Source organism: Thamnophis elegans, chromosome Z (assembly GCF_009769535.1).
Source record: "Thamnophis elegans isolate rThaEle1 chromosome Z, rThaEle1.pri, whole genome shotgun sequence".
Classification (NCBI taxonomy): domain Eukaryota; kingdom Metazoa; phylum Chordata; class Lepidosauria; order Squamata; family Colubridae; genus Thamnophis; species Thamnophis elegans.
The window spans coordinates 5,882,218-5,909,292 of NC_045558.1; the positions used below are offsets into that span (position 1 = coordinate 5,882,218).

General features: G+C 45.9%; 1 protein-coding gene across 2 annotated transcripts in view; it reads left to right on the forward strand.

Annotated features, from left to right (window-relative positions):
* The window catches only part of LOC116522295 (mitogen-activated protein kinase kinase kinase 3-like), a 96,633-nt gene that overhangs the window by 34,507 nt on the left and 35,051 nt on the right, over positions 1 to 27,075 (forward strand). For both annotated transcript variants that reach the window (XM_032237131.1, XM_032237132.1), the window contains exons 2-6: positions 153 to 237; positions 11,825 to 11,928; positions 19,256 to 19,299; positions 20,282 to 20,381; positions 24,787 to 24,900. In XM_032237131.1, the coding sequence (XP_032093022.1) occupies positions 234 to 237; positions 11,825 to 11,928; positions 19,256 to 19,299; positions 20,282 to 20,381; positions 24,787 to 24,900 (366 nt within the window). In that variant the 5' untranslated portion in view covers positions 153 to 233. The remainder of the gene's footprint in view (positions 1 to 152; positions 238 to 11,824; positions 11,929 to 19,255; positions 19,300 to 20,281; positions 20,382 to 24,786; positions 24,901 to 27,075) is intronic.

Here is a 27,075-nt window from a genome sequence, read left to right on the forward strand (position 1 = left end):
TCTTAATTCCCGGATTCCAAAAAATGACTTCCCATCCAAGACCTGACCCAGGCTGACCCTGCTTAGCTTCAGGGATCATCCAAGATCAGCTAATTGGTGCCACTTGGGCAAATTATGCCCTCCAATTAACTTCTTTTCTGTTTTTTTGGCAGGACAGTGATTATTCCCGGAAGCCTTAACACGGCAAGTGCACTAATTCAAGAGCAGGACACAGACCTCATGAAGATACAACCATGGGTGAGTCTTTTTTCTTTTTTCTTTACTTATTTTGGGCTGATCATATATCAAAGGTCGCCTTTCAATTCCCACGGAATTGATGAGGTATGTACAAGATAAGAAATTAACAAATTCCAACTAACCACAGTTGTCACCAAGTGTTACATACTCTTTAATGCCTTTGTAGGAATTAAATTGTGTGGCTGCGTCTGGAACAAGTGTGTTCCAAGATACCTTCCAGCTCTAGGAGTCTCTATATGTGATTAATAAATATGTAAATGACTGCAAAATAGACAAAATTAATAGAGTTGGAAGGGACCTTGGAGGTCATCTAGTCCAACCCCCCCAAAAAGCAGGAGACATTACAACAGTGATGGCTAACTTTTTTCTTGTTGTGCACCAAAAGTGCACGCATGCATGCCCCACATCCATAATGCAATGTGTGTGCGACACACTCCAGCACATGTACATGTAACACCCCCCCACATGTGGACCATGTATGTACATGTGCCCCTTTGCATGCACATGCGACACCTCCCCCCCCCATGTTCCCCCACGCATGCGCTCTGCCTTGCTGCTGCTTCGGTTGCCATTGTAACAGGGAGGGGGGGCATGGTATTTGGGAGGGGAATCATGATGTACTGGAGGAAGATTCTAGACGCTGACCTGACCATCTTACTGCGCATGTGGAGGAAGGGAGTTTCCCGCCAAGGTTAACTGTCCGGCATTCCATCCTGGTGATGTTTTTTGAAGATATCTTCCACCTGACAGTTGGGTGCATTATAATTGGACTATGGACTGGGGTGCCAAGGGGAGGGGATTGAATTATACATGATATTCTCTGCTTTCGCACCTAATTAACCAGATTCAGCTTAGCTTTGCTACTGTTCGTTTATAATTAGTAAAAGTACACTTGATTTCAAACAAATGGAGTTGAGTGGTTTCTTTCCTGATTATTAAATGAAGTCGCACCTGACACGCTCTTTATAGGCCCAAAAGGGGATGTAGGGCCCTGCGTGAGCCCCCAGAATGCAATGCAAGTCCCATCTGGTGCATGTGCCACTCCCCCATGTATCCACACATGCATCTGTCTATGCGCCCCCACCAGCATGCACGCCGGAGACCCAAAGACGATCTGGCCAGCGGGAGGCACGCAGCGGAGCTGAGCTAGTGCATCAGCTGGCGTGCTTGCAGAGAGGGCTCCCTGCCCCATTTCTGACAGAGGGCAGTCCAGTCTCTTCTTGAAAGCCTCCAGTGATGAAGCTCCAGCAGCATCTGAAAGCAAATTTTTCATTATCGCCCAGCTAATTCCTTTCACTGAATCTCTCTTTCGCCTTAAAAGTTAACCCAGGCGTAAAAGTTTTTTTATAGTTTTCCTTTTTTTAACCTGAACCAATGTTTTTGCCTCTATGAAAACCAGGCAATTGTGTTTCTGATTTTTCTTCCCTTTTTGCAAAGCTTCTTTTTTCCCCTTTAAAAAAAAGAAAAAGAAGAACCCTCCCACCTGAATATTTAAATTCAGAGATATTTCTGTGAGGAGCAGCTGACTTCTCAAGAAGAGAATAAAAAGGGAAGCTGAAGGATTAAAAATAAGCAGGGGGAAAATTCTGCTTAGTAAATAGGGATGACACAGAGGAAAGTATGTATTTATTTATGTTGTAATTGTGGCTTTCTAGGAAATCTGCCCCCACAGACCCAGTGATTTTTAGAATTAAGAGCTGATCCAGAGCCATCGCCCCAGCTCTTCTCCACCGCGCATGAGCGTGTCTCCCCCTGGCCAGCTGATTTTCGGATCTCTGCTGCGCATGTGCAAGGGACAGGGTACATGCAAGAGATTCGTGTTCCTGTTCAGGGTGCAATGCTTTTTCAAGAGATGCTTGCACCTGCGTGGGGGGAGGAGGGGGGGTGCAGCGCACACGCACCCCTCCCCAACGGCCCATTTTTTTGTCCCAGGTGGCTGCAAGGAGGCCTGCTAGGGACGCAGGGGTGTGTGTGTGTCGTGTGTGCATGCATGGGGGGAGTGGGGGGGTATAATGTGCGCATTGCATTACGGTTGTGAACACTGTCGTGTGAGTGCCCAGGCATGCTTTCAGCATGTGCACGCGCTGTCGGCACATGATGACAAAAAGGTTAGCCATCACTGCGATGGAACATTGATGTAACATTTACTTGGTGGCTAATTTATCTATATTTCCTTCCTCCTCTGCCTCTGGTTTAGTATCAAAATAACAGAGTGGGAAGGGACCTTGGAGATCTTCTAGTCTAACCTCTTGCTCAAGCAGGAAACCCTACACCGTTTCAGACAAATGGCTATCCAACCTCTTCTTAAAGACTTCCAGTGTTGGGGCATCCACAACTTTTGGAGGCAACTTCTGTTCCACTGATTAATTGTTCTCCCTGTCAGGAAATTTCTCCTTATTTCTAGATTGCTTCTCTCCTTGATTAGTTTCCACCCATTAGCTTCTTTTTCCACCTTCCTCTGCTTTGGAGAATAGGTTGCTCCCATGTCTTCATCACTTCCTTTCATATTTACTGTTGTGAACACGGACTGGTCCATAATATTCCTGGTGCTTATTCCAAAAACGTGGCTTTCAACTCAAATGTTTATCATCCTTTTGGAGAAACCTTATTCAGTATTCTCGTTTTATTTTTTCGCGTAAGCTGCAGATGTTCTCCAAGGAAGAATGGAGGAGAAATATTTTTAGCCTTGTTTATTCTAAAATGCATTTTTGAAAAAAAAAGCTTTCAAACACCCACCCCACCCCATCCCTGGATCATCACCCCACAGTTACAAGATCCTGCTTTTATGAGATGTGGACTTCAACTCCCAGAATTCCACAATCCTGGAAGTTGAAGGCTACACCTCTTAAAAGTTGTTAAGTTTGAAAACCACTGTGATGGAAACAGGATTCCCATCCTCCTCTATGGAATCTTCTAAGGAGGATCCCTAGAGTTGCAATCAACTGTGGTTGGAAAAATACTATCTGTGGCAGAAATCCTCAACCTTTAGGACCTCAGGGACTACTAAATTCATAATTTTAAATCCCACGGACCGCTAATAGGATCTGCCTAATGACCAGCTGGGTGGGTGTGGCTAGGTGGTCATGTGACTGGGTGGGCGTGGACAACTCGATATCATTCACGTTGAGGGGCGCCTCGCCAGCTTCTACTCCCCACTCCTCACCTGCCTATCTGGGCTCCTTAGGGCCCCAACAGGAAGCCGTTGCTGGAACTAAGCAGCCACCAGGAGAAAGAATTGGCAAAACAGTTCAGTTCAAATTGGATCTGACCAAGAAGGAGGCTCAGCAGACGCACCTCACTGAGGACTAGGAGCATGGGCTTTCCAAGCAGAGGGAAGATCTGCGGGAGTGCAAGGCCAGGTGCCGGCGCCTGGAGGCTCAGCGTGCTGAGATGGTCAGCCAGTTCCAGGCCATGATGCAGTCCCACTGGAACGAGGCCCTCCAGCTCTTCGCCACCAGTGGCACTTCCCTCTAGCCTTCGCCCAAAGCCCCCCAGCAGGAGGCTGAAACAGACCCCAAGTCAGAATTACTGCCCCCCCTCTGACCCACACAAAAAGCCCCCGAAGGGGGAGACTCTCCAGCATTCATTGCATGTATCTGGTCCAGGGGCCGTAGTTTGAGGAGCCCTGATTTAGTGCAATATAAAAAATACAAATAGTTTTTCTGCAGATCACCAAAATTTTCTTGTGGATCACCAGTTGATGACCACTGCTTCAATAAACAAGACTACATGATGGATCACTTTGCAAGACGTCATTTGTTTATCCAAGTTGCAGCTCACCTGAGCGCCGAAACTTTTTTTTTTTGCAGAAAAAAGATTTGTTCCATTTGCAGCCGTGCAAGATTGCTGATTATTTTGGTTTGCAGAATTCAAGGAGAAAGGATTTCCCAGAAGGCAAAAGCTTTGAGAAATCAGGCGAACTAAAGGAGCTGATTCCTCCCTCCCTCTCTGTCTTTAGCCCTCCAGAGGAGAGTTGAGGAAGAACAGTGTAGATATTTGCTGATTTAAAGCTGATATTATTTCAGTTCTCTGGATTTCAGCCCACTCCACATTTTTCGAGCTGCACATCATACGTTTTTCCTCTCTGGAAATGTGCTCTGCAAAACCTTGTAACACACAGATTTCCAGCCAGGCCTACCGCTGCAGCGGTGTTATATGGTAATGGCGTCACGCAAACCGTACCTTTAAAAATAATTTGGCATCTGCTTTTTTAAAAAAAGAATATACATATGCAAAGCTACATAGGTGGCAGATTTTTCCGATAACCTGAGTCAAAATCACATGAAGCATTAGTACCACTTTACAAAGGCCACACCTGGAATACGGCATCCGGTTTTGGTCACCACATTGCAAAAACGAAAAATGATGTTGAGACTTTGGAAAAAGTGCAGAGAAGAGCAATGGGGCTGATTAAAGGGCCTGGAGACAAACCTATGAGGTTTGTGGGAATTGCGTGTGGCTAGTTTGGAGAGAAGAAGGACGGGGGGTGACAGGATAGCAATTGTACAATATCTATGGGGTTGCCCCAAAGAAGAGCGGAAGCTATTTCCCAAAGCATCAGAAGGCTGGACAAGAAACAATGGATGGAAACAAATCAAGGAGAGAAGCAAGTTGGAATTAAGGAGGAACTTGCTGACAAGTGAGGGCAATTAACCGGTGGAACTGCTTGCGTGGTACTTACATACTGGAGGTTTTAAAGAAAAGAAAGCATGGCCACTGGTCTGAAATGGTATAGGGCAGTTATGGCTAACTTTTTTGTCCTTGCGTGCCAAAATCATGTGCATGCGCAACTACGTAGGCATGTATGCCCACATCCATAATGCAATGCATGCAACCCATGTGCACATGAGCCCCCCCCATGTCCCCCTTGCGCATGTGTGTAAGCGCCCCATGCCCCATTTTGGGCCTTGCAGCCCTCCCTGAAGCCTCCTGGGACCAAAAATGGTTGGAGGGGGGGGGTGCGGTGCCCCTCTGCACACACCCCCATGCATACGCACCTGACCCCCATGTGGAGGGCCACACATGCGCATGCAACCCACTGCCTCCCGCATGTGCTGCAGAGTGCCGAAAAACAGCTGGCCAGCAGGAGGTGTGTGTGCATGCGCAGTGGAACTGAGCTGAGCGATGACTCACGTGCCCACAGAGAGAGCTCACCATCACGGGTCTAGGGTCTCTTGCTTGAGCAGAGGGCTGGACTAGAAGACCTCCAAGGTCCCTTCCAGCTATTCAGTTCTGCCTAAAAGTATTGAAAGCCGTGGAGAGTGTAAAAATCGATATCTAGACAAACTTTTTTGTTGATATTTTGTTGATATTAAGCATGCAGCAATCTGGCACCAATTAAAAGTTTGCAGCCATTTTTAAAATATCAAGATTTCCCCCCCCCCCCCATTCTGAGGTAGTCCTCGACTTACAACAGTTCATTTAGTGACTATTTAAAGTTACAACAGCCTTGAAAGAAGTAACCTGCGACATTTTTCTCACTTATGACCGTGGCAGCATCCCCTTGGTCACGTCATCAAAATTTGGATGCTTGGCAATTGACTCATATTTCTGATGGTTGCAGCGTCCCGAGATCACTTAGTGCCCTGTTATGACCTTTTGGCAAGCAAAGATGATTTGGGAAAATCAGATTCATTTAACAACACTGATACTAACTTGCCTAGGGATTCACCTTAGCAATTGTGGCGAGAGTGGTTATATGAGGCAAAACTCACTTAGCAACAAAGGTTTTAGGCTCAGTTGTAGTCGTAAGTCGAGGACTACCTGTACACATTGTGGTGGCATAGTGTCTTTGCAAGGCATAGAGCAGTGTTTCTCAACCTTGGCAACTTGAAGATGTCCGGACTTCAACTCTCAGAATTCCCCAGCCAGCGAATGCTGGCTGGGGAATTCTGGGAGTTGAAGTCCGGACATCTTCAAGTTGCCAAGGTTGAGAAACACTGGCGTAGAGTCTAAATTTTAACCCAGTGATGGTGAATCTTTTCGGCACTGAAAAAGGGAGCACGTCCTGTGGGCACGTGGACTTCTTTAGGCTGTGACCAAGAAGAAGAGTAGCTGCCCATGGGGCATACGCGTGCCGGAAAATGTACTTCCAATTACTGCCGGCAAGTCTTCCGGTTACTCCTGCGCATGCGCACACGCCAATCAGCTAGCCAGCGCACATGGTCACACCGGAAAACGGAAGATCAGCTCTTCCGGTTTCTGGCACTGACATATGCCCAAAGGCCAGCTGGTCAGTGTGTGCGCATGCGTGCCAGAAACCCAGAAGAGGAACGGGTGATACCGCGTGTGCCAGGAGACATGTCTCCATGTCGCGGCAGTAACCCAGAAGACTTGCTGGCAGTAACCGGAAGTACATTTTCCGGCGCCCACATGCCCCCTGGGCAACTATTCTTCTTGGTCGTGGCCCAGACGAGTGCATGTGCCCACACAAAGTGCTCCCTTTTTGGCACTCAGTGTTGAAAAGGTTCGCCATCACTGAGCTAGGCCCCGTCCCTCCGTCCTATTTATTTACCTCAGCAACTTCGCATGGACTTCAGCTCCCAGAATTCCACAGGTAACCTGTGTGGACTTCAACTCCCAAAATGCCCCACTAGCCTGCTTCCAGAATTCTGGGAGCTGAAAACTACATATTTTGAAATCGCTACTCTTAAAAGGGTAGAGTTTCTGAAGAAACCTGTTGCAGTTTGATTTTGAGTGCTTGGGTAAAGAAAGATAAAAGAAGAGGAAAACCTATTATATTTCAACTGATGCCTTTGTATGTATTCATGTATCTGATGCCCTCAATTTTCCTATTCTGTCTTAAATGGCTGGGTAATTCTGGTAACTGAAAGAATCCTAAGTGGCAATTCATACTGATGGAATTTTTCCTTTATTAATTTTTATTTTCAGTGATTCAAGCTTTTTTAAGTAATGGGGCGCTAATCATTTTTAATCATGGTTTATAACAGTGTTTCTCAACCTTGAAGTCCACAGGACTTAAAGTTGCCAAGGTTGAGAAACACTGGTTTATAAACTTTACTGTATTTCATTCAAATCTGCATTGAAGGAATGCAATATAACATATTTACATTACCATAAAAATGGTCTTTTATGAAGCCTACAAATGTAATTCTACTTTGTTATACTTTACGATGTACTTTCTTTTTTCATTTTTAACATTTTTTTCTTACTTTTTTTTGTTCTTCAATTTTATTGATTAATATAGACCATATTTTTCAGAGTATAAGACGCACAAAGGTTTTGAAGAGGCAAATTAAAAAAAAAAGGTAGAGAGGGATAGAGAGGGAGAGAAAGAGAGAGAATACTGTAGATAGGCAGGGAGAGAGAGTGTGTGTGTAGGTAGGTAGGTAGGGAGAGGGATAGAGAAATAGAGAGAGAGAGAAATACAGTAAGTAGGTAGGGAGAGAGAGAGTATGTGTGTAGGTAGGTAGGTAGATGGATAGAGAGAGAGAAATACAGTAGATAGGTAGGGAGAGAGAGAGTAGCTAGGTTGGTAGGTAGAGGGATAGAGAGAGAAATATACATATAGAGAGAAAAATACAGTTGATAGGTAGGGAGAGAGAGTAGGTAAGTAGGTACATAAGTAGATAGATGGGGAGAGAGAGAGAAATACAGTAGGTAGGTAGGTAGTTGCTTCCAGGTGTATTTATCCATGTGCTGGAGAAGGAAATAGCTGACAATCTGCAGCACCTAAGACTTTGTTTCTGCTGGCACAGCACTTGATCAATGTAATTCTTAACAATCGGTTAAAGAGCTTTCCGAATGAAAAAAAAATTGGCACTCTACAAACCTCCCAAAAATGGCCGTTTTTTCACGAAAACGGGCCTGGTTGTTTTTTTTTAAAGGCATGAATAGCTTTGGGGGAGGAGGGCTTGCAGAGGGCTCCTGGGAGAGGGGGGAGCCAAAAACAAGCAAAAATCTGTCTGTTTTTTGTGAAAACAGGGCCTGTTTTTTGTAAAAAAAATTGCATGCATAGCCTTATGGAGGCTTATAGAGTGCTCCTGGAGCTGGGGGAGGGGCAAAATTGAGCAAAAAATGCCCCCTTTTTTGCTCATTTCTGCCCTCCCCAGCCCCTAGGAGCTCTCTGAAAGCCTCCATAAGGCTATGCACGGGGCATTTTTGTGAAGGGGGCGGGACTTTGGGAGGCAAAAAAATGCTGTATTCAGTGTATAAGATGCACCCAGATTTTCAGTCTCTTTTTTATAAAAGGTTCGTCTTATACTCCGAAAAATACAGTAACTCATAAAATTATGGAGAAAAATATTAGCTCCCTGTCATCTTACGTATTCTGGGTTTGTGAGTGCATAAGGACACTTCTCGGAAATGGATAGGAATATTCAAAGTCCTCGATTTACAGCCACAATTTGGACCAGAATTTCTATTGCTAAGCAAGGTAGTTGTAAAGAATGTTGTGCCCGATTTTATGACCCATTTTTTTTGCCACAGTTATTAAACACCACAGTTATTAAGTGAATCAGGGATACATTCGTGTGTGTGTAGCATAACAGTGTTCAGTAGGTTTATTTCCTTAGCAATTCCCTTCACTAAAACCCCAGTTAAGTCCAGCCAAAAACAGGACGATGCTAGGCCACACAGCAATGGTGGATGTCCACAAGGCCCTGGAGAGTTTCCCAAACAAGATTAAACCCACCAGCCTAAATTAAATCCACAATACAGATAGTCCTTGACTTACAACAGTTCATTTAGTAACCATTCAAAGCAGGGGTGAGCTTCAAAAAATTCAGCAGTGGGTTCTGTGCCTAGTTGCTGAGGGGGCATGGCCTACTTGGTCTTCTGCACCACGGCGGGAGAGGGAGGCACATTTTCACTCTCCCCAGGCTCCGGAGGCTTTCCTTGAGTCTCCGGGAGGGTGAAAACTGTCTCCCCTGGGTTCCGGAGGAACTTCCGGGGTCCCTGAGCCTCTGCGCGGGCCCTGCACTTACCTCGCATCCAAATTGGGCCACATGGAGACTCTGGGAAAGGGAGGGGTGAGCGGGGCAGGGCCAGCCTGTGGTAGGATTTGGAGGTTCTCTGAACCGGCCATAACATTAGCTACGGATTCTCTCGAACCTGGGCAAACCTGTAGCAGCCCACACCTGGTTCAAAGTTAGAACGGCAGTGAAGAAGGTGACTTATGACCATTTTTCACAGTTACAGCCCTTTATAGCATGATCATCTGTTCCAAATTCAGATGCTTGGCCACCGGTTCATATTTATAATGGTCGTCTGTAATCCCCTTTTGCGACTTTCTGACAAGCAAAGTCAATGGGGGAAGCAAGATTTACTTAGCAACGGAAGCGATTCACTTCACAACTGCTAAGAAAGGTCGCAAATTGGGGCAAAACTCACTTGACAAATGCCTCACTGAAGAACAAAAAAAAAAGTTCAATTGTGGTCATAAGTTGAGGACTGAAGGGCACATGAGGTAAGAAAAGTCCAGAGTTCGCAAGGCACAACCCAAAGCACTTTTGAGCCCCAAATTTTTATTGTCAAGCAAGAGCATAGTTGTGAGTTTTGCCCCATTTTACGACCTTCCTTCCTTGCCGCAATTGTTAAGTGAATCGTTGCAGTCTTTAGGTTAGTAATCCGATTGTTAAGTGAATCTGGTTTTCCTATTGACTTTGCTTGCCAGAAGGTTGCAAAAGCGGATCACATGACCCCAGGACACTGCAACCGTCATAAATGTGAACCAGTTACCAAGCGTCTGAATTTTGGTCACGTGACTGTGGGAAATATTACAAACATCTTCAGAGAGAAAAATGGCCATAAGTTTACTTTTTCCAGTGCTTTTTTTTCCCCCAAGAGGCAACTGGACTTTCTGGTTTTTCTTTGAAGGCGTTTCGCTTCTCATCCAAGAAGCTTCTTCAACTCTGAGCTGGATGTTGGGGAACGGAAGGATTTACATTCCTTGCAGAAGAAGCTTCCTTGGTGAGAAGCGAGATGTCTTCAAAGGAAGAAAAAATCCGGAAAGCCTTGGGAAAAAAAGACAACTATAACAATTTGGATGACTGAGAATCTCCAGACACATTTTTTTTTCCAGTTTTGTTGTAACTCCAAATGGGCACTAAATGAATAGTTGTAAGTAGAGGACAGGGGTGGGTTTCGACCGGTTTGCACCGGTCCCTGCAATCCGGTTGGTCGCCGAACCCGGAAGTAAGTAACTTCCGGGAACGGCGAAGCGCCCCCCCCCCCGCGCCGGCACGCACCCGCACACCCGCGCCCGCTCCTTACCCGGTTTTTTCAAATTTTGCGCTTTCCACGCATGCGCAGAACGCCTGCGCGATCCTCCAGGAGCAGCTGGAGCATCACGCAGACGCTAGTACGCATGTGTGCTCCGCGCGCGTGCACGCGCGTGCCGCGTGCGTGCGCGAGGACGCCACGTGCGTGCATGCGCGTGCCGCGTGCGTGCGCGAGGACGCCGCCGGCCTCGTTCCAACCGATCCGGTTGGAACGGGGCGAGAAACCCACCCCTGGTAGAGGACTAGATATATTTTCTTTGGGGGGGGACGGGACGGAAAAGTAAGTAACCCCCCCCTCCCCCCAAAAATTTCGGTGTTTGGTTAGCTGAAGTCCTGACTGAATACATTTACTTTTTTGTACAACTTTATTCATTCTGTTGCAACTTCATTCCAAACTATAGGGTGGGTATCACTTCCTTAGGGAAGAAATATTGATGGCTTTCCAGTAATACTAGAAACAAAATGCTGTCCAAATTTTAGGGAGGATATTGTTTTATCTCTCCATGCCTTTGTGTCTTTCTCTTTGTTCCTGATCTTACTTCTCCCTGTAGCTAGACCCACTGATACCTCTCTGAGATCTTGGCTAAGGCTGCAATGCAGGTGGTCCTCGAGTTGCGACCACAATCGAGCCCCTAATTCCTCTTGCTAAGCGAGACAGTGTTTAAGAGAGCTTTGCCCCGTTTGGCAAACTTTCTTGCACACCGTTGTTGAATCACTACGGCTTTTTAGGTTAGTAATGTGGTTGTTAAGTGAATCGGTCTTCCATCATTCTCAGAAGGTCACAAAAGAAGGGGGGGCACTGCAACGGTCGTAAATACGAGTCTGTTGCCAAGCGTTTGAATTGGTCGTAAGTGTGAAAATGGCCCTAAGTCATTTTTTTCCAGTGCTGTTGTGAATGGTCCCTGTGAACTGTTGTAAGCCGAGGATTACCTGTGTATCTTTGCAGTAGAATAGTGAGGGCTAACCTTTTTGTCATCACCTGCCAAAAGCGAGTGCGGACTCCCGCACCCATAATGCAATCCGCACGTGACACACATCCCAGTGCCCCGCCTCCCGCGTGCAGGTTAGATCCCCCCGCACACACCCCGCTCCTCCCTGCAGCGTCCTGGGACCAAAAGCAGGCCACAGGGGAGCCCGCCACTCCCCCCCGTGCACTCCTCCCTGCCCCCAGCGTATGCACCTGCAATCCCCATGCCCCCTCCCCGAGCATATGCAGCGGAGACTTGAAAATCAGCTGGCCAGCACATGTACAGTAGAGCTGTGCTGGGGCGATGGCTCCCGTTCCCGCAGAACGGGAAGTTTCAGAGGCCTAATCTAATTCTTTTGTTTTGTTTTTCTGTTTGCAGATGAGGAAGAAGTTCTTAATTCGATTATGAAGGATCTCGCCGCCCTGGGCAAATGTGGTGGTTTTTTAGACAGCAACCGGAATAAGAATCATTCAAACAAGCAGGTTAGCACTGGACTTCCAAGCTCTCTTCTACCGTTCTCACTGTTCCTACCTAACATAAAAGGCATTAGAACAGTGTTTTCCGACCTTGGTGGTTTAAAGGTGGCTGTTTATGTCATTTCACAGAATTCTCCGGCCAACTTTGCTGCCAAGGTTGAGGAACAATGGGTTGGGAGATCATAGCATGGGGCTTGCAGCCGGAAAAGCAGAATATTTATTTCATTTATGAATTAAATTTATATACTGCCCATTTCCCTATCAAAAGCCACTCTGGGTGGAATATGAAATGGGCAGGTTGTTGGTTGTATATGAATTTTGATCAACTTTGTCCACTTTAAGAGGGATAGACTTCAGTTTTGGTCAACATTGGACACTTTAAGAGGGGTGGGCTTTAGTTTTGAATCAGAATAGAGCTGGAAGGGACCTTCGAGGTCTTCTAGTCCAGCCCCCTGCTCAAGCAGGAAACTTAATACCATTTCAGACAAATGGTTGTCCAGTTTCTTCTTAAAAACATCCAGTGATGGAGCACCCACGACTTCTGGAGACAATTCGTTCCGCTAGTTAGTTATACACACTGTTAGGAAGTTTATTCCCAGCTGTTTCTCTCCTTGATTCATTCCCATCCATTATTTCTTGTCTGGCCTTCTGGTGCTTTGGAAAATAAATTAACCCCCTCTTCTTTGATAAATTTTGATCAACCTCAGCCACTTTTAAGATAGGTGGGACTTCAGTTTTGGTGATCAATTTTGGTGAATGTTACAAATTTTAAGACGGGTGGATTTCAACTCCCAAAATTATGGGAGTTGAATTCTACCCGTCTTAAAATAACCAAGGTTGACTAACGCTTTTGTGGATATTAGAAATGGTGACCCTCTATTTAAAAAATGAACAAGAAGCAAAAAGCGTTTCACTTTTTAATTTTTGGATTCTCTCCTCCCCTCCCTCCCGATTTTTCCATTTCTGTTATTTTGTGTTTCACCTTCCTTTGAAATAGAACAAAGTTGATTAAAAAAAGAAAGATAGCCGAGCAGAGGAACATAGCGTCAATTTTGACGTTAGCTGTCCAGAAAAGAACCCCTTGCTGACATGTGCGAAAAGAAAGTGGATCATCGCATTGATTTTGAGAAAACTGCTTTAATTTGATCCAAACCAATTATCCAATCTGGAAAATCAATTTGGTTTGGGGATTAAATGCAGTTGGTTTTAATTTGCATTTCTGGGTGCCCTTGAGTTTATAAAATCCTGCTGTTAACCCCTGTGGCCGGCGAGGACCAAGGCGCATTAAGAAACACCACTGAATTACAGATTCGGGATTGAATAATGCAGATTCTAACCCCAAAACCCCATCCTTCTCTTCCCATCACTATAACAACATCTGCTTGTTGACGAAAACAAACATGTAGCTGCACTCCAGGGTGTAACAGCTCTCTGAGTTGAATTCAGCCCTATAGCAGCCTGTCCTGAAAAATGATTCAAGATGTTTAGGATATTCACGGGGTCGCTAACAGCTGTTGCGCTGTCAATGAGCCAATAAGGCTTTGATTGACAGGGGAATTAATTTTTTTGTGGAAACTGATGCACCAGTGGGGTGGGGAGCAGGCAGGATTTGGCAAGCACCATCTTGGGATAACTTGAGAAATTTTGGAGAGTAGAGATTAGTTTTCTTATTCTTCTCCCTTCTCTTCTACTCTTTTCCTACTCTATTCAAGCCCAGTCTACTCAATCATTATTCTCCCTTCTCCTCTTTTCTCCTCACCTCTTTCCTCCATCCCATCATTCCATTCCAATTATAATTCTATTCTGTTCTGTTCTTTTCTTTTCTGTTATATTCTATTCCATTCCATTCCAATTATAATTCTATTCTATTCTGTTCATTTCTTTTCTGTTCTATTATATTACACTCTTCTCTCTTTCTTGATTTTCTTCCTCAGTCTTTTTTTTTCTTGTCTGTTTATCTTTCATTCTTCTGGTTTTTTTTAAACCAATCAAGTTATAAAATTACAGAAAAGCGACAGACAGAAGATTTATCAGAGCATATTCATGAATACCGATTAGCTTTTGGAACATATGGTGAACTTCATGTCACACAAGTATAATTAACCAAATTTCCAAACCAGGGAAACTGTCAGCATTGTAGACCAAGCCAGGTCCCCAAAACACTAGAGAATGCCTTGAAGCCCTGAAACGCAGACAAAACAGCCATCACCAGGCACATATAGAAGAACAACGTTTGCACGCTGTTCAAAAGAACAATAAAAAAGGGTAAAGAAAGAAACAAAACAAACAAATAGACCAGAGTTTCAGCTTAACCGAGGAACTACTAAGGTGAAAAACCACATCGCCTCTGAAAATTACACAGTGGTAATTTTCTCTCTTGGAATCTCTAGGTCTCATCAACGTTCAGCAAAATATTCAAAGCTAGTTCTGCTAACGAAGCCGGCCTCTGTTCAGTGCTTGTCCAAAAAGGACCAGGATACAAAATGGTTTTGGTTTTTCCCCTTCTCATCGGGCCTCTTTGCCCATGCTTGTTTTCCTAGCAAGTCGGAGAGAGGGAAGTTTTATCCAGCACAGCTTCACTCATATTTCTCTTCTCTCCCGGTCAAATGCTGGTGTGTGTGTATGTGTGTGTTGCCTGGTGTGTTTCCCTTGGCCCTTACCGAAAGGAGGTCATTGTTATTGTTTCACGGTGAAGAAAGAGGATGCAGCTCACATGTTTCCTCTCTTCTGGGCCTGCTTTAAACAAGTGCTTCGTCCATTTCCAACAACAAATTATTCCTAGCAGTTGAGTTGTTCTGCTCCACAAACAAATAGCATTAAGAGCCGTGGTGGCGCAGTGGTTAGAGTGCAGTGCTGCAGGCTACTTCTGCTGACTGCCGGCTGTCTACAATTTTGGCAGTTCAAATCTCACCAGGCTCAAGGTTGACTCAACCTTCCGTCCTTCCGAGGTGGGTAAAATTAAGATTGCCCCCAGATTGTTGGGGGCCATAGGCTGACTTTGCAGCTTAGAGAAGGCTGCAAAGCACTGTAAAGCGGTATATAAGTCCAAGGGCTATTGCTATTGGGCCTTAAGGACTGTCTTCCCTTGGTGAAGACTTGTGGACTTCAACTCCCACACTGGCTTCTGACTCCAAAGGCAGTTGATAACTGGCACATGGCTCTGGCCCCCTCTCTGCCTCCGACGCAGAGCCCTCATCAGAGCCTTTCCCGGACTCCAGGACTGGCCCATCTTCCTCCCCAACCTCCTCACTCTCCGAATCTGCTGCCAGCTCCACTGGCTGGCCACGCCACCTTGCTCCTCTGGAATGTAGCCCCTCCCTCTTGGAAATCTGGACCACAGTATATTCCATCACAGGGACGCTGAAACTGTCGTAAATACATTCCACAAATGTTTGGACTCTCTTTAGTTTACTCACTGCAGGTAGCCCTCGACTTAGATCCATTCACTTAGTGACTGTTTCAGAGTTACAACGGCAGTGAAAAAAGTGATCCTTCTTCACAGTTGCAGCACCCCCCATGAAGATGCTTGGCCATTGATTCATATTTATGAGGGTCGCAATGTTCCCAGGGTCGTCACATCATCATCCCCTTTTGTGATCTTCTGATCACTAAAGTCAATAGGGGAAGCCAGATTCACTTAACGACCATGTTAATAATAATGACTGCAGGGGTCAAGTTAACAATGGTGTCAAGGAAGGTCGTAAAAGGGGGCAAAACTCACAAGAACTGTCTTGCTTAGCAGAAATTTTGGGCTCAATGGTGCTTGTGAGTCGAGGGCTGTCTATATTGAGCCATGCTAATGGGGCTGTTTTTGACAACACTTTAATTCGGGTACAGAGAATAACCTAACAGCCATACAAGCAATGATAGCCTGGTGGAAAATAGATTACAATACAATACAATAGCAGAATTGGAAGGGACCTTGGAGGTCTTCTAGTCCAACCCCCTGCCTAGGCAGGAAACCCTATACAGTTTCAGACAAATGACCATCCAGCATCTTCTTAAAGACTTCCAGTGTTGGGGCATTCACAACTTCTGGAGGCAACTTCTGTTCCTCTGATTAATTGTTCTTACTGTCAGGAAATTTCTCCTCAGTTCTAAGTTGCTTCTCTCCTTGATTAGTTTCTACCCATTGCTTCTTGTTCTACCCTCAGGTGCTTTGGGGAATAGTTTGACTCCCTCGTCTTTGTGGCAACCCCTGAGATATTGCAAGACTGCTATCATGTCTCCCCTAGTCCTTCTTTCTATTAAACTAGACATACCCAATTCCTGCAACCGTTCTTCATCTGTTTTTAGCCTCCAGTCCCCTAATCCTCTACGTTGCTCTTCTCCGCGCTCTTTCTAGAGTCTCCGCATCTTTTCTATATCGTGGCGACCAAAACTGAATGCATTAGGGTCGTCTATTCAGCAGTTTTTAAGAGAGATTCCTCTCTCGGCAGGAATAGCTAAGAAACTCCAAGGGATCAACCAGTGAAGTGAATCCACAGTGACGATCCAGTTTAGTGACCCACCAAATTCAGCTGACTTCCAGTTATTGATGGGAATCAGTTGAATTTGGCATTTTCGCTACATTAATAGAGGGGTAGAATCAACATCATGGGAACTGGTACTACCACTTTATAATGCCCTGGTAAGGCCATCCTTGAGATGCGGTGGCTAAGATGCTGAGCTTGTCGATCAGAAAGGTCGGCAGTTCAGCGGTTCGAATCCCTAGCACCAAATAATAGAGTGAGCTCCCGTTGCTATGGTGGCGCAGTGGTTAGGGTGCAGTACTGCAGGCCACTTCAGCTGACTGTTATCTGCAGTTCAGCGGTTCTAATCTCACCGGCTCAAGGTTGACTCAGCCTTCCATCCTTCCGAAGTGGGTGAAATGAGGACCCAGACTGTGGGGGCAATATGCTGACTCTGTAAACCGCTTAGAGAGGGCTGAAAGCCCTATGAAGCGGTATTCAAGCGGTATATAAGTCTAACTGCTATTGCTATTGCTATTGCTTGTCCCAGCTTCTGCCAACTTAGCAGTTCGAAAGCATGTGAAAAATGCAAGTAGAAAAAATAGGAACCACCTTTGGTGGGAAGGTAATAGTGTTCCATGTGCCTTCGGCATTGAGTGATGCCAGCCACATGACTACGGAGACATCTTCGGACAGCGCTGGCTCTTCGGCTGTGAAACAGAGATGAGCACCGCCCCCTAGAGCCGGGAACGAGTAGCACACATGTTACGAGGGAAACCTTTACCTTTACCTTAAGGTCATCTTGGAACACTGCATCCAGTTTTCGTCAGCACATTATAAAAAAATACGTTGAGACTTTGGAAAAGAGTGCAGAAAAGAGCAGCAAAAATGATTATGGGACTGGAGGCTTAAAAAAATATGAAGAATGGTTGCAAGAACTGGGCATGGCTAATTTAATGAAAAGAAGGATTAGGGGTGATATGATAGCAGTCTTCAGGTGTTTGAGGGGCTGCCCCAAAGAAGAGGGAGTCTAGCTATTCTCCAAAGCCCCTGAAGGCAAGACAAGAAGCAATGGGTGGAAACTAATCAAGGGGAGAAACAACCTGGAAATAAGGAGAAACTTCCTAACAATGAGAGCAATTAACCAGTGGAACAGCCTGCCTCCAGAGGTTGTGGGTGCTCCAACTTGGAGGTTTTTAAGAAGAGGCTCCACAGCCACTTATCTGGTGTAGGGTCTCCAACTTTTGCAGGGGGTTGGACTAGAAGACCTCCAAGGTCCCTTCCTACTGTCTATTATTCTGAAACTTCAGCCATTTGTTGATGCAGTCCACTTCGCCACATCAGGATGTGGTCTTTTTAAATACACACATAAATAGCCGTCGAACTGAACCTTTCTCACTGCCGCAACATATTTTTCGGGCGCGTAGAATGGGAGCATGGAAACTGCTAATCACGTTCTGGGTAAACCTCAAGTGAGAGATAAGAAGAGTTTTCAGGAAAAGGCGTCATCTGTTCGCCCCTCTAGGAATTCTCCTGTTTAGATACCAGCAGTGTGTGGCTGATCTTTCCAAACGATGCGCAGTCCCAAATATAGGATACGCTTTTTCCATTCCCAAAAGAAACCCGGGGGAGAAAAAGGAGAGAGAGAGAGAGAGAGAGATAAGGTTTATTTCTACATAAAAAAAGAACTTCAAGAATATTGGCCCCACCTAATTCTCCAACCAGTTGTAGATTTTACGTTGTAGATTTTACAGAGCAGTTTTACACTCCTGGTTTACAAGAAATGGACATATGTTTCCAGCTTGGGGAACAGCAAAATGTTAAGATTATGCTGGGCGTATTGGTTTGCAAAACTGCAGTTTTAGGCTCCATTGAGAGAAAGCAAATTCACACAGCATGCTGAATCATACCCAGGTTTGTTGCATTGTGTTATCAGAGCACTCAACCAGCTGATTCAGCACCACAAGTATTATTTTAAGGGTTTCCAATGGAAGGAGTCTTCACTGGGTCCTGCAGAAATGCAGAATATAAGATGGTCCTACCCAAACATTATCCTTATTCAGGATAAGGATGGGAGGGTGGGCTGCGCAATATTGCATACACCAAGTAAGAAGAGGGGACGATGGATGGATGGATTGGAGCGGAGATTGAATACCTAACAGCAGGTACCATGAGAATACCAGGAGGACTGTCTGTCTCTCTTTCTTTGTCTGTCTGTTTCTATCTATCTCTTTTATCAGCTATGTATTATCTCTCACTCTATCACCTTACCATCTATCTATCCACCCACCCATCCATGAATCCATTGGTTATTCATCCATACCCATCCATCCATCCATCAGTATCCATCCATCCATATCTGTCTTTGTCCATCCATCCATCTCTCTCCCCCCATCCATTTATCTCTATCTTTCTATCTGTCCGTCTATCTATCTATCTATCTATCTATCTATCTATCTATCTATCTATCTATATCTATCTATCTATCTATCTATCTATCTATCTATCTATCTATCTATCTATCTAATCCATTCATAAATATCCATCCATATCTATCTATCTATCTATCTATCTATCTATCTATCTATCTATCTATCTAATCCATTCATAAGTATCCATCCATATCTATCTATCTATCTATCTGTCTGTCTATCTATCTATCTATCTATCTATCTATCTATCTATCTATCTATCTATCTATCTATCTATCTATCTTATCTGTCTATCTATCACATCCATCAATTTATCTATATGGATCTTTGCCATCCATCCATCTGTATCTATCTTTCTGTTTGTGTGTGTGTCTCCATCCATCCATCCATCCATCCATCCATCCTTTGGTATCCTAATTGATGTTTTTCTGTCTCCCTTTTCTTCCATAGTTGCGGAATGCTAGGATCAAGTTTGAGCATGATGGAGAAAAAAGGTACATTTATTTTATTTATTTTATTAAATTTCCCCCTTACAAGTCACTCGGGACGTGGGTCTGTCAGGTTTAGATATTTTGCTTGTTTTTGCTGAACCTTAAAAACCATAAACTCATAAGTAAATAAAGGCCAATGTTCTTTCCTTTATTGGGGTGTTTTCTTCAAAAAGTTGTCCTCCTTCAGGTATCCCTACAAAATGGTAATATATAGCACTGAGATGTGGGTTATATTTTTATTTATTCTCTCATGTTTACATGCCGCTCCCATTGAAAATTAATTAATTTAATTTAAAGCATTAAATGTGGCCCTTCCAATTAATTTTGCAACTTTGGGCGATGGACAGTAGATGGAACCAAAAACTAAAGAAAGCACTTCAGTTAAAATCCAAATTATTACTCAGCAAATGACTCTGAGCAGCTTACATTCTTCTTTCTAGCTGTGATAAGATTAAAATTATGCAGCTGTGCCAATTTATTAAATGTGTTAAGAATTGAGTAGAAGGCCAGAATTTCTCAGCTTTGGATGAAAAGGCACAATTGCTATAGGTAGTCCTCCGCTTACGACCACAATTGTTGCCCACATTTTTTGGTGCTAAGCAAGACAGTTGTTAAATGAATTTTGCCCCATTTTTACAACCTTTTTTGTTAAGTGAGACGCTGCAGCTGTTGAGTTAGTAACACAGTTGTTAAACGAATCTGGCTTCCCCATTGACTTTGCTTGTCAGAAGGTCACAAAAGGGGAAAATATGACCCCTTAGCAACCCGTCATAAATATGAGTCAGCTGCCAGGCATCTGAATTCTGATCACATGACCATGGGGACGCTGCAACAGTCGTAAGTGTGAAAAATTGTCATAAGTCACTTTTTTGTGACTGTTGTAACTTCAAACTGTCACTAAACATACTTTTGTATGTATGACTACCTTGATAATATTGGTAGGATGATATTAATTGTTTTCAATTTCATCCTCCTTCTCCTGCAGGATTATACAGTTCCAGAGGCCGGTTAAATTCAAAGATGTTTTGCAGAAGGTTATGGATGCTTTTGGGCAGTTGATGGATTTGCATTATGCTGAGAATGAGGTACCTTTCATGTTGCTTTTTCTTCTGTCTCTGCTGTCCTCTTGCCCTGGCATCTGTCCGTCACAATATCCCGTATTTTAAAATCCATTGCAAAAAGAACTTCCAAAATTTAGAGAGGCGTCATATCTCTTGCGTTTAGCCAGGGATATCCAACATTGGTAACTTTGAGACTTGTGGAGTTCAATTCCCAGAATTCCCCAGCCAGCGTGCTTTAAGATGGGTGGACTTCAACTCCCAGAATTCCCTGGCCAGCATGCTTTAAGATGGGTGGACTCCAACTCCCAGAATTCCCCGGCCAGCGTGCTTTAAGATGGGTGGACTTCAACTCCCAGAATTCCCTGGCTGGCGTTCTTTAAGATGGGTGGACTTCAACTCCCAGAATTCCCTGGCTGGCGTTCTTTAAGATGGGTGGACTTCAACTCCCAGAATTCCCTGGCTGGTGTTCTTTAAGATGGGTGGACTTCAACTCCCAGAATTCCCTGGCCAGCGTGCTTTAAGATGGGTGGACTTCAACTCCCAGAATTCCACGGTCAGCATTCTTTAAGATGGGTGGACTTCAACTCCCAGAATTCCCTGGCTGGCGTTCTTTAAGATGGGTGGACTTCAACTCCCAGAATTCCCTGGCTGGCGTTCTTTAAGATGGGTGGACTTCAACTCCCAGAATTCCCTGGCCAGCATGCTTTAAGATGGGTGGTCTTCAACTCCCAGAATTCCTTGGCCAGCGTGACTGGCTGGGGAATTCTGGGAGTTGAACTCCACCCATCTTAAACTTGATTGTGGTTGGATACCCCTGCTTTATCCAATAGATCAGGCGTGTCAAACTCGATTTCATTGGCGAACACATCAGGGTTGTGTTTGACCTCAGGAGGCCGGGTTGGGCGTGGCCAGCTCGACATCACTCGTGTCGGGGGCACCTGGGACGGCCGAGCATTTTGCCAGGGAAAACGGGCTCCCGAGCTCCATTTTCGGCTCCCACGGCCTCCTACAACCCTCTTGTCGGTGAAAATGGAGCTCGGGAGCCCGTTTTCTCTGGTGGAGGCACTGCAGGCTGATCCTTCACTGTTTCCAGGGTGGCCCCGTGGGCCAGATTTAAGTACCCAGTGGGCTGGATCCCCCTCCCTTCCCGGGCCTTGAGTTTGACACAAATAGATGTTTGCAATAGATGTTTTGCACAGTCAGAAGTTTTGAATGACCCATGAAAAATAAGTAAGTCAATAAACCTGGAGAACGCTTTTAGTTTTGAAATCCCTTTTAGTCTAAGATGGTGCTTTTGAAGACAGTAAGCTTTTTCTGGATGTCTGCCGCTTTATCCCCTCCCTTTTAAGCTTCATGTTCTTGAGCCCTGGTTCAAACAGGGAGAGAATTAAAGAGATGAGTCAGCATTTGAAAGCTTTTGTTGCCTTCCTGCCTTACATTAATGTACTTATTCAGTGTCTTGGATTCAGGAAAGCTGCGCTTGTTTCCTGAATTTGCAACGTGCCAACTTAACGCTCCCGGTTTGCATGCATCTAAATTTAGGCCAGTATCTGGTAGAAAACCTGTCCGTGAACACCGACAGTTTTTGCTAGCATGGAGAACCCAATTTTTCTCAGTTTTTTTTGGCAACGGGCAAAAAGTCAAGAGCGAGGCCGCACCACATCAAGTATATACTTTTCAACCCGAGGTCTTTTGAGGCTGGCTGCTAGGGACCCGAAGTCCCGAGAAACAGAAGGAAGGCTGTAGTAGGATATTTTTATTTCCAGATTTTGAAAGATTAATGGGCATTCCAAGGAAAGGCACTGGAGAGAGAGGGAGAAAGAGAGAGAGAACCCTGGAAGTGATTTGCAAGCGATTGCCAGAGGAAAGCGGTTAAAACAAATTCCAAGTAGGGAATGCATATAAATTGTACTGCAGTCTTAAGAATGTAAATTTAATTCTTGATTCCTCTTTGCTGGGGAAAAAAGAGAGAGAGAGAGAAGACCTTCTTTGGAATAGGCCTGACTTGCCAGGTTAAACTGAACTCTGCCACTGATTCTAATCTGGCCAGGAATGGACATCTGATATCCGTCTCAGTTTAATTTCTATTACCTACGGAAATCTTCAACCGGAACAGCAATATAACTCTGCAGCTTGAGAAGTAGTCGAAGGGTATCAAAGAGGCAACTTTATCCCCATTTTTGGCAGCTCTGTTCCATTCCACACCACCCAGAAGCCCCGTCCCAGAGCACGCTTCAGCGTTTGCAGGCCTATACAGGCAGTCCTCGGGTTACGACCCCGATTGAGCCTCAAATTTCCAATGCTAAGCAAGTGAGTTTTGCCCGGTTTTCTCGCCACAGTTGTTAAGTGAATCTGGCTTCCCCTATTCACTTTGATTGTCGGAAGGTCGTAAAAGGGGATCAAAGGATACACACCCCTCCCGGGACGCCACAACCGTCACAAATATTCCAGGCAGCCAGATGAAACAGCCATAATGATAGAACCACTTCAGAAATCAAATACAAACAGTCCTTGAATTACAACCGGGTTCGGGAGAAACCATAGCTAACGTTATGGCCGCTTCGGAGAACCTCCAAATCCCACCCCTGGTTGGCCCCGCCCACCCCATCCCTCCCCTTCCCGGATTCTCCACGCGGCCCATTTTGGACGCGAGAAAAGTGCAGGGCCAGTGTGGAGGCTCAGAGAGGGAGAAAAACAGGCCCCCTTGAGGGCCTCCAGTTCCCGGGGAAGCAGTTTTCGCCCTCCCAGAAGCTTGAGTAAAGCCTCCAGAGCCCCAGAGAGGGCAAATATGCCCCACCACCATGGTGCAAGAGGCCAACTAGGCCACACCCACCCAGCAACTGGGAACAGAACCCGTTGCTAAAAATTTTGAAGCCCACCCCTGCTTACAACCATCATGGAACCTGCCCATCACAGTTGCAATCATCACTAAACTGGTAGGTCCTGTGATAAACTCCATTTTATTACCTTTTTTTGCAACAGGGAGCCAAGGGATCTCTATGAGCAAAAGCTTTGCCAAAACCTGGAAGCGGCTGCCAGTTTTTCGCAAAACCATCATAAAACACAGTCACGTAACCAAGGGACCTTGCCAACGGCTGTAAACGCAGTTTCTTGCCAATCACTTGAAGGTTTATGGTTTCAAGGGAGGGGGGCAGACCATCAGAAACTTCAAATCTGGGTCATAAAGGGAGGTCCCTCAAAACTTCAAACTGTTCGTAAGTTGAGGACTATCTGTGAAGCCATTGCAGTTCTCTTTCTGTATTTGCCCCGAGGATCCCGTGCATTTCTAAGATAAAGGTTCCCCTCGCACATGTGTGCTAGTCGTTCCCGACTCTAGGGGGCGGTGCTCATCTCCGTTTTAAAGCCGAAGAGCCAGCACTGTCTGAAGACGTCTCCGTGGTCATGTGGCTGGCATGACTCAATGCTGAAGGCGCACGGAACCTTCCCACCAAAGTGGTTTCTATTTTTCTTCTTGCATTTTTTACCTGCTTTCGAACTGCTGGGTTGGCAGAAGCTGGGACAAGGAACGGGAGCTCACTCGGTTACGCGGCGCTCGGGATTCAAACTGCCGAACTGCCAACCTTTCTGATCGACAAGCTTAGCATCTTAGTTTCTAAACCATTAAATAAACAGGCCTCCGGATCAACCAAGAATTGCATTCTAAATGAATTGCAGAGCATTGCATTGTATTGGGAGTACTGGTAGTCCTTGACTTACAACCCTTCATTCAGTGACCTTTGAAAGTTACAACGGCATTGGAAAAAAGTGACTTCATGACTATCGGTGCATCCCCGTGGACCCATGATAAAAAAAATCAGAGACTTGGCAACCGACTCATATTTATGACGGTTGTAGGGGGGGGTCACGCGGTCTCCCCTTTTGCGACCTTCCAACAAGCACAGTCAACAGGGAAGCCGGAGTCATGCTTAACAACCGTGCAACTAACTTAACCGCTTCAGCGATTCACTCAGCAACTGTGGAAGACAGTTTGTAAAATGGGGTGAACCTCACTGAACAACTGCCTCACTTAGCAACAGAATTTTTTGGGGGGGAGGGAGGGGAGGATAAGTCAAGGGCTACCTGGGTTTATTCAATCCAGGTCTTTTCTTTCCAGCAGAATGAGTGACCGGTTGGTTGGTGGTCATCCTTTCCTAAGTAATTGTTTAGATAACTTTTATCGAGTTCTTCCTTGAGGGAATGTTATGATGGAATAAAAGGTTATAGCCCCTGGTGTTTGTTTCTGTTTTCCAGTAGAAAGCTCCAATGGCTTTGCATCGTTCTGGGTTCACGGGGGCCCCAAACCCCTGCCGTTCCCAAGCTCCCCCCACGCCCCCCCCCCCCCGACCTCGCCGGCCTTCAGCCACTTCCTGCCTTTTCTCTTGTTTGCGACTCAGCTGCCTGGTCCGTGTTTGTTCAAATCTTTTTCCAGCTCCTGATTCCCCTGAAATCGCAAGAAGATTTGGATCGAGCTGTGGAACATTTAGACGTTAGCCCTTCTCTCAAAAGCTTGAGAGTGTTTGTGAAAACTCCAAAGGAAACAAATGTGAGACTTGTTCTCCCCCCCCTTTTTTTTGTGTTTTTTAAAAAAAAGATTTGTCCGTATTTTATTTGTGTACAAAGCAAAAAAAAAAAAAAAGGCCATGTGGTCATCCGAAGGAGCGGAAACACTTGTATATTTTGATGATTGCAAAGTTAGAAGCAAACCCAAACCCCCTGGGAATCGGTGTTTGGCAAATCTCACTTTTCCAAACTTTTGTTTATACGGGAAATTAGTGTTGTACAGGTAGTCCTCAAACTTGCAAGCACTTTTTGAGTGACCATTGAGCTACAACGTCGCTGAAATAAGTCACAAACAACCAGGTTTTTTCCCCCACATTTACGGCCTTTGCAGTATCCCGGTGGTCATGTGATCAAGATTCAGACGCTTGGCAAGTAACTCGTATTTATGACGGCTGAAATGTCCTGAGATTATGTGATTCCCCTTTTGCAACTGTAGGGCTACCCCCCAAAAGGGCCGCTGCAGTCTGGGTCCTCCTGGCCCTCTTGGTATTGCTCCCGGTCCATACCAGTCCCTTGCTCATATACCTCTACTGGCTGGACTAGTGGTGGTCAGTCTCCTCTTAGCAGAAAGTTCAAAGTGGGGTGATGGTCAGTCTTTTTTCCAGTCGGCGGGTCATGAGATCAGATGGTATTCAGGTGGCTGGTTGGCCCTTCTTCCTTTCTGTCTCTCTCCATCCACTGTCTCTGCTCCTTTGATTCTTCTACTTGCTCCACAAAAACCTCTCCTCTTCTTCCCTATCCTTTTCTCTCCCTCAGGCTTGCCCCACAGAAGCCTCTCCTATCCTCTCCCCTTCTCTCCCTCAGGCTTGCCACACAGAGGCCTCTCCTCTCCTCTCCCCTTCTCTCCCTCAGGCTTGCCACACAGAAGCCTCTCCTCTCCCCTTCTGTCCCTCAGGCTTGCCTCACAGAAGCCTCTTCTCTTCTCTCCCTCAGGCTTACCCCACAGAAGCCTCTTCTCTCCCCTTCTCTCCCTCAGGCTTGCCTCACAGAAGCCTCTTCTCTCCCCTTCTCTCCCTCAGGCTTGCCTCACAGAAGCCTCTTCTCTCCTCTTCTCTCCCTCAGGCTTACCCCACAGAAGCCTCTTCTCTCCCCTTCTCTCCCTCAGGCTTGCCTCACAGAAGCCTCTTCTCTCCTCTTCTCTCCCTCAGGCTTACCCCACAGAAGCCTCTTCTCTCCCCTTCTCTCCCTCAGGCTTGCCGCACAGAAGCCTCTTCTCTCCCCTTCTCTCCCTCAGGCTTGCCCCACAGAAGCCTCTTCTCTCCCCTTCTCTCCCTCAGGCTTGCCTCACAGAAACCTCTACTCTCCCCTTCTCTCCCTCAGGCTTACCCCACAGAAGCCTCTTCTCTCCCCTTCTCTCCCTCAGGCTTACCCCACAGAAGCCTCTTCTCTCCCCTTCTCTCCCTCAGGCTTACCCCACAGAAGCCTCTCCTCTTCCTCAGGTTTACCCCACAGAAGCCTCTCCTCTCCCCTTCTCTCCCTCAGGCTTGCCTCACAGAAGCCTTTTCTCTCCCCTTCTCTCCCTCAGGCTTACCCCACAGAAGCCTCTTCTCTCCCCTTCTCTCCCTCAGGCTTACCCCACAGAAGCCTCTTCTCTCCTCTTCTCTCCCTCAGGCTTACCCCACAGAAGCCTCTTCTCTCCCCTTCTCTCCCTCAGGCTTGCCTCACAGAAGCCTCTTCTCTCCCCTTCTCTCCCTCAGGCTTGCCTCACAGAAGCCTCTTCTCTCCCCTTCTCTCCCTCAGGCTTGCCGCACAGAAGCCTCTTCTCTCCCCTTCTCTCCGGCTTACCCCACAGAAGCCTCTTCTCTCCCCTTCTCTCCCTCAGGCTTGCCTCACAGAAACCTCTTCTCTCCCCTTCTCTCCCTCAGGCTTACCCCACAGAAGCCTCTTCTCTCCCCTTCTCTCCCTCAGGCTTACCCCACAGAAGCCTCTCCTCTTCTCTCCCTCAGGTTTACCCCACAGAAGCCTCTCCTCTCCCCTTCTCTCCCTCAGGCTTGCCTCACAGAAGCCTTTTCTCTCCCCTTCTCTCCCTCAGGCTTACCCCACAGAAGCCTCTCCTCTCCCTCAGGTTTACCCCACAGAAGCCTCTCCTCTCCCCTTCTCTCCCTCAGGCTTACCCCACAGAAGCCTCTTCTCTCCCCTTCTCTCCCTCAGGTTTACC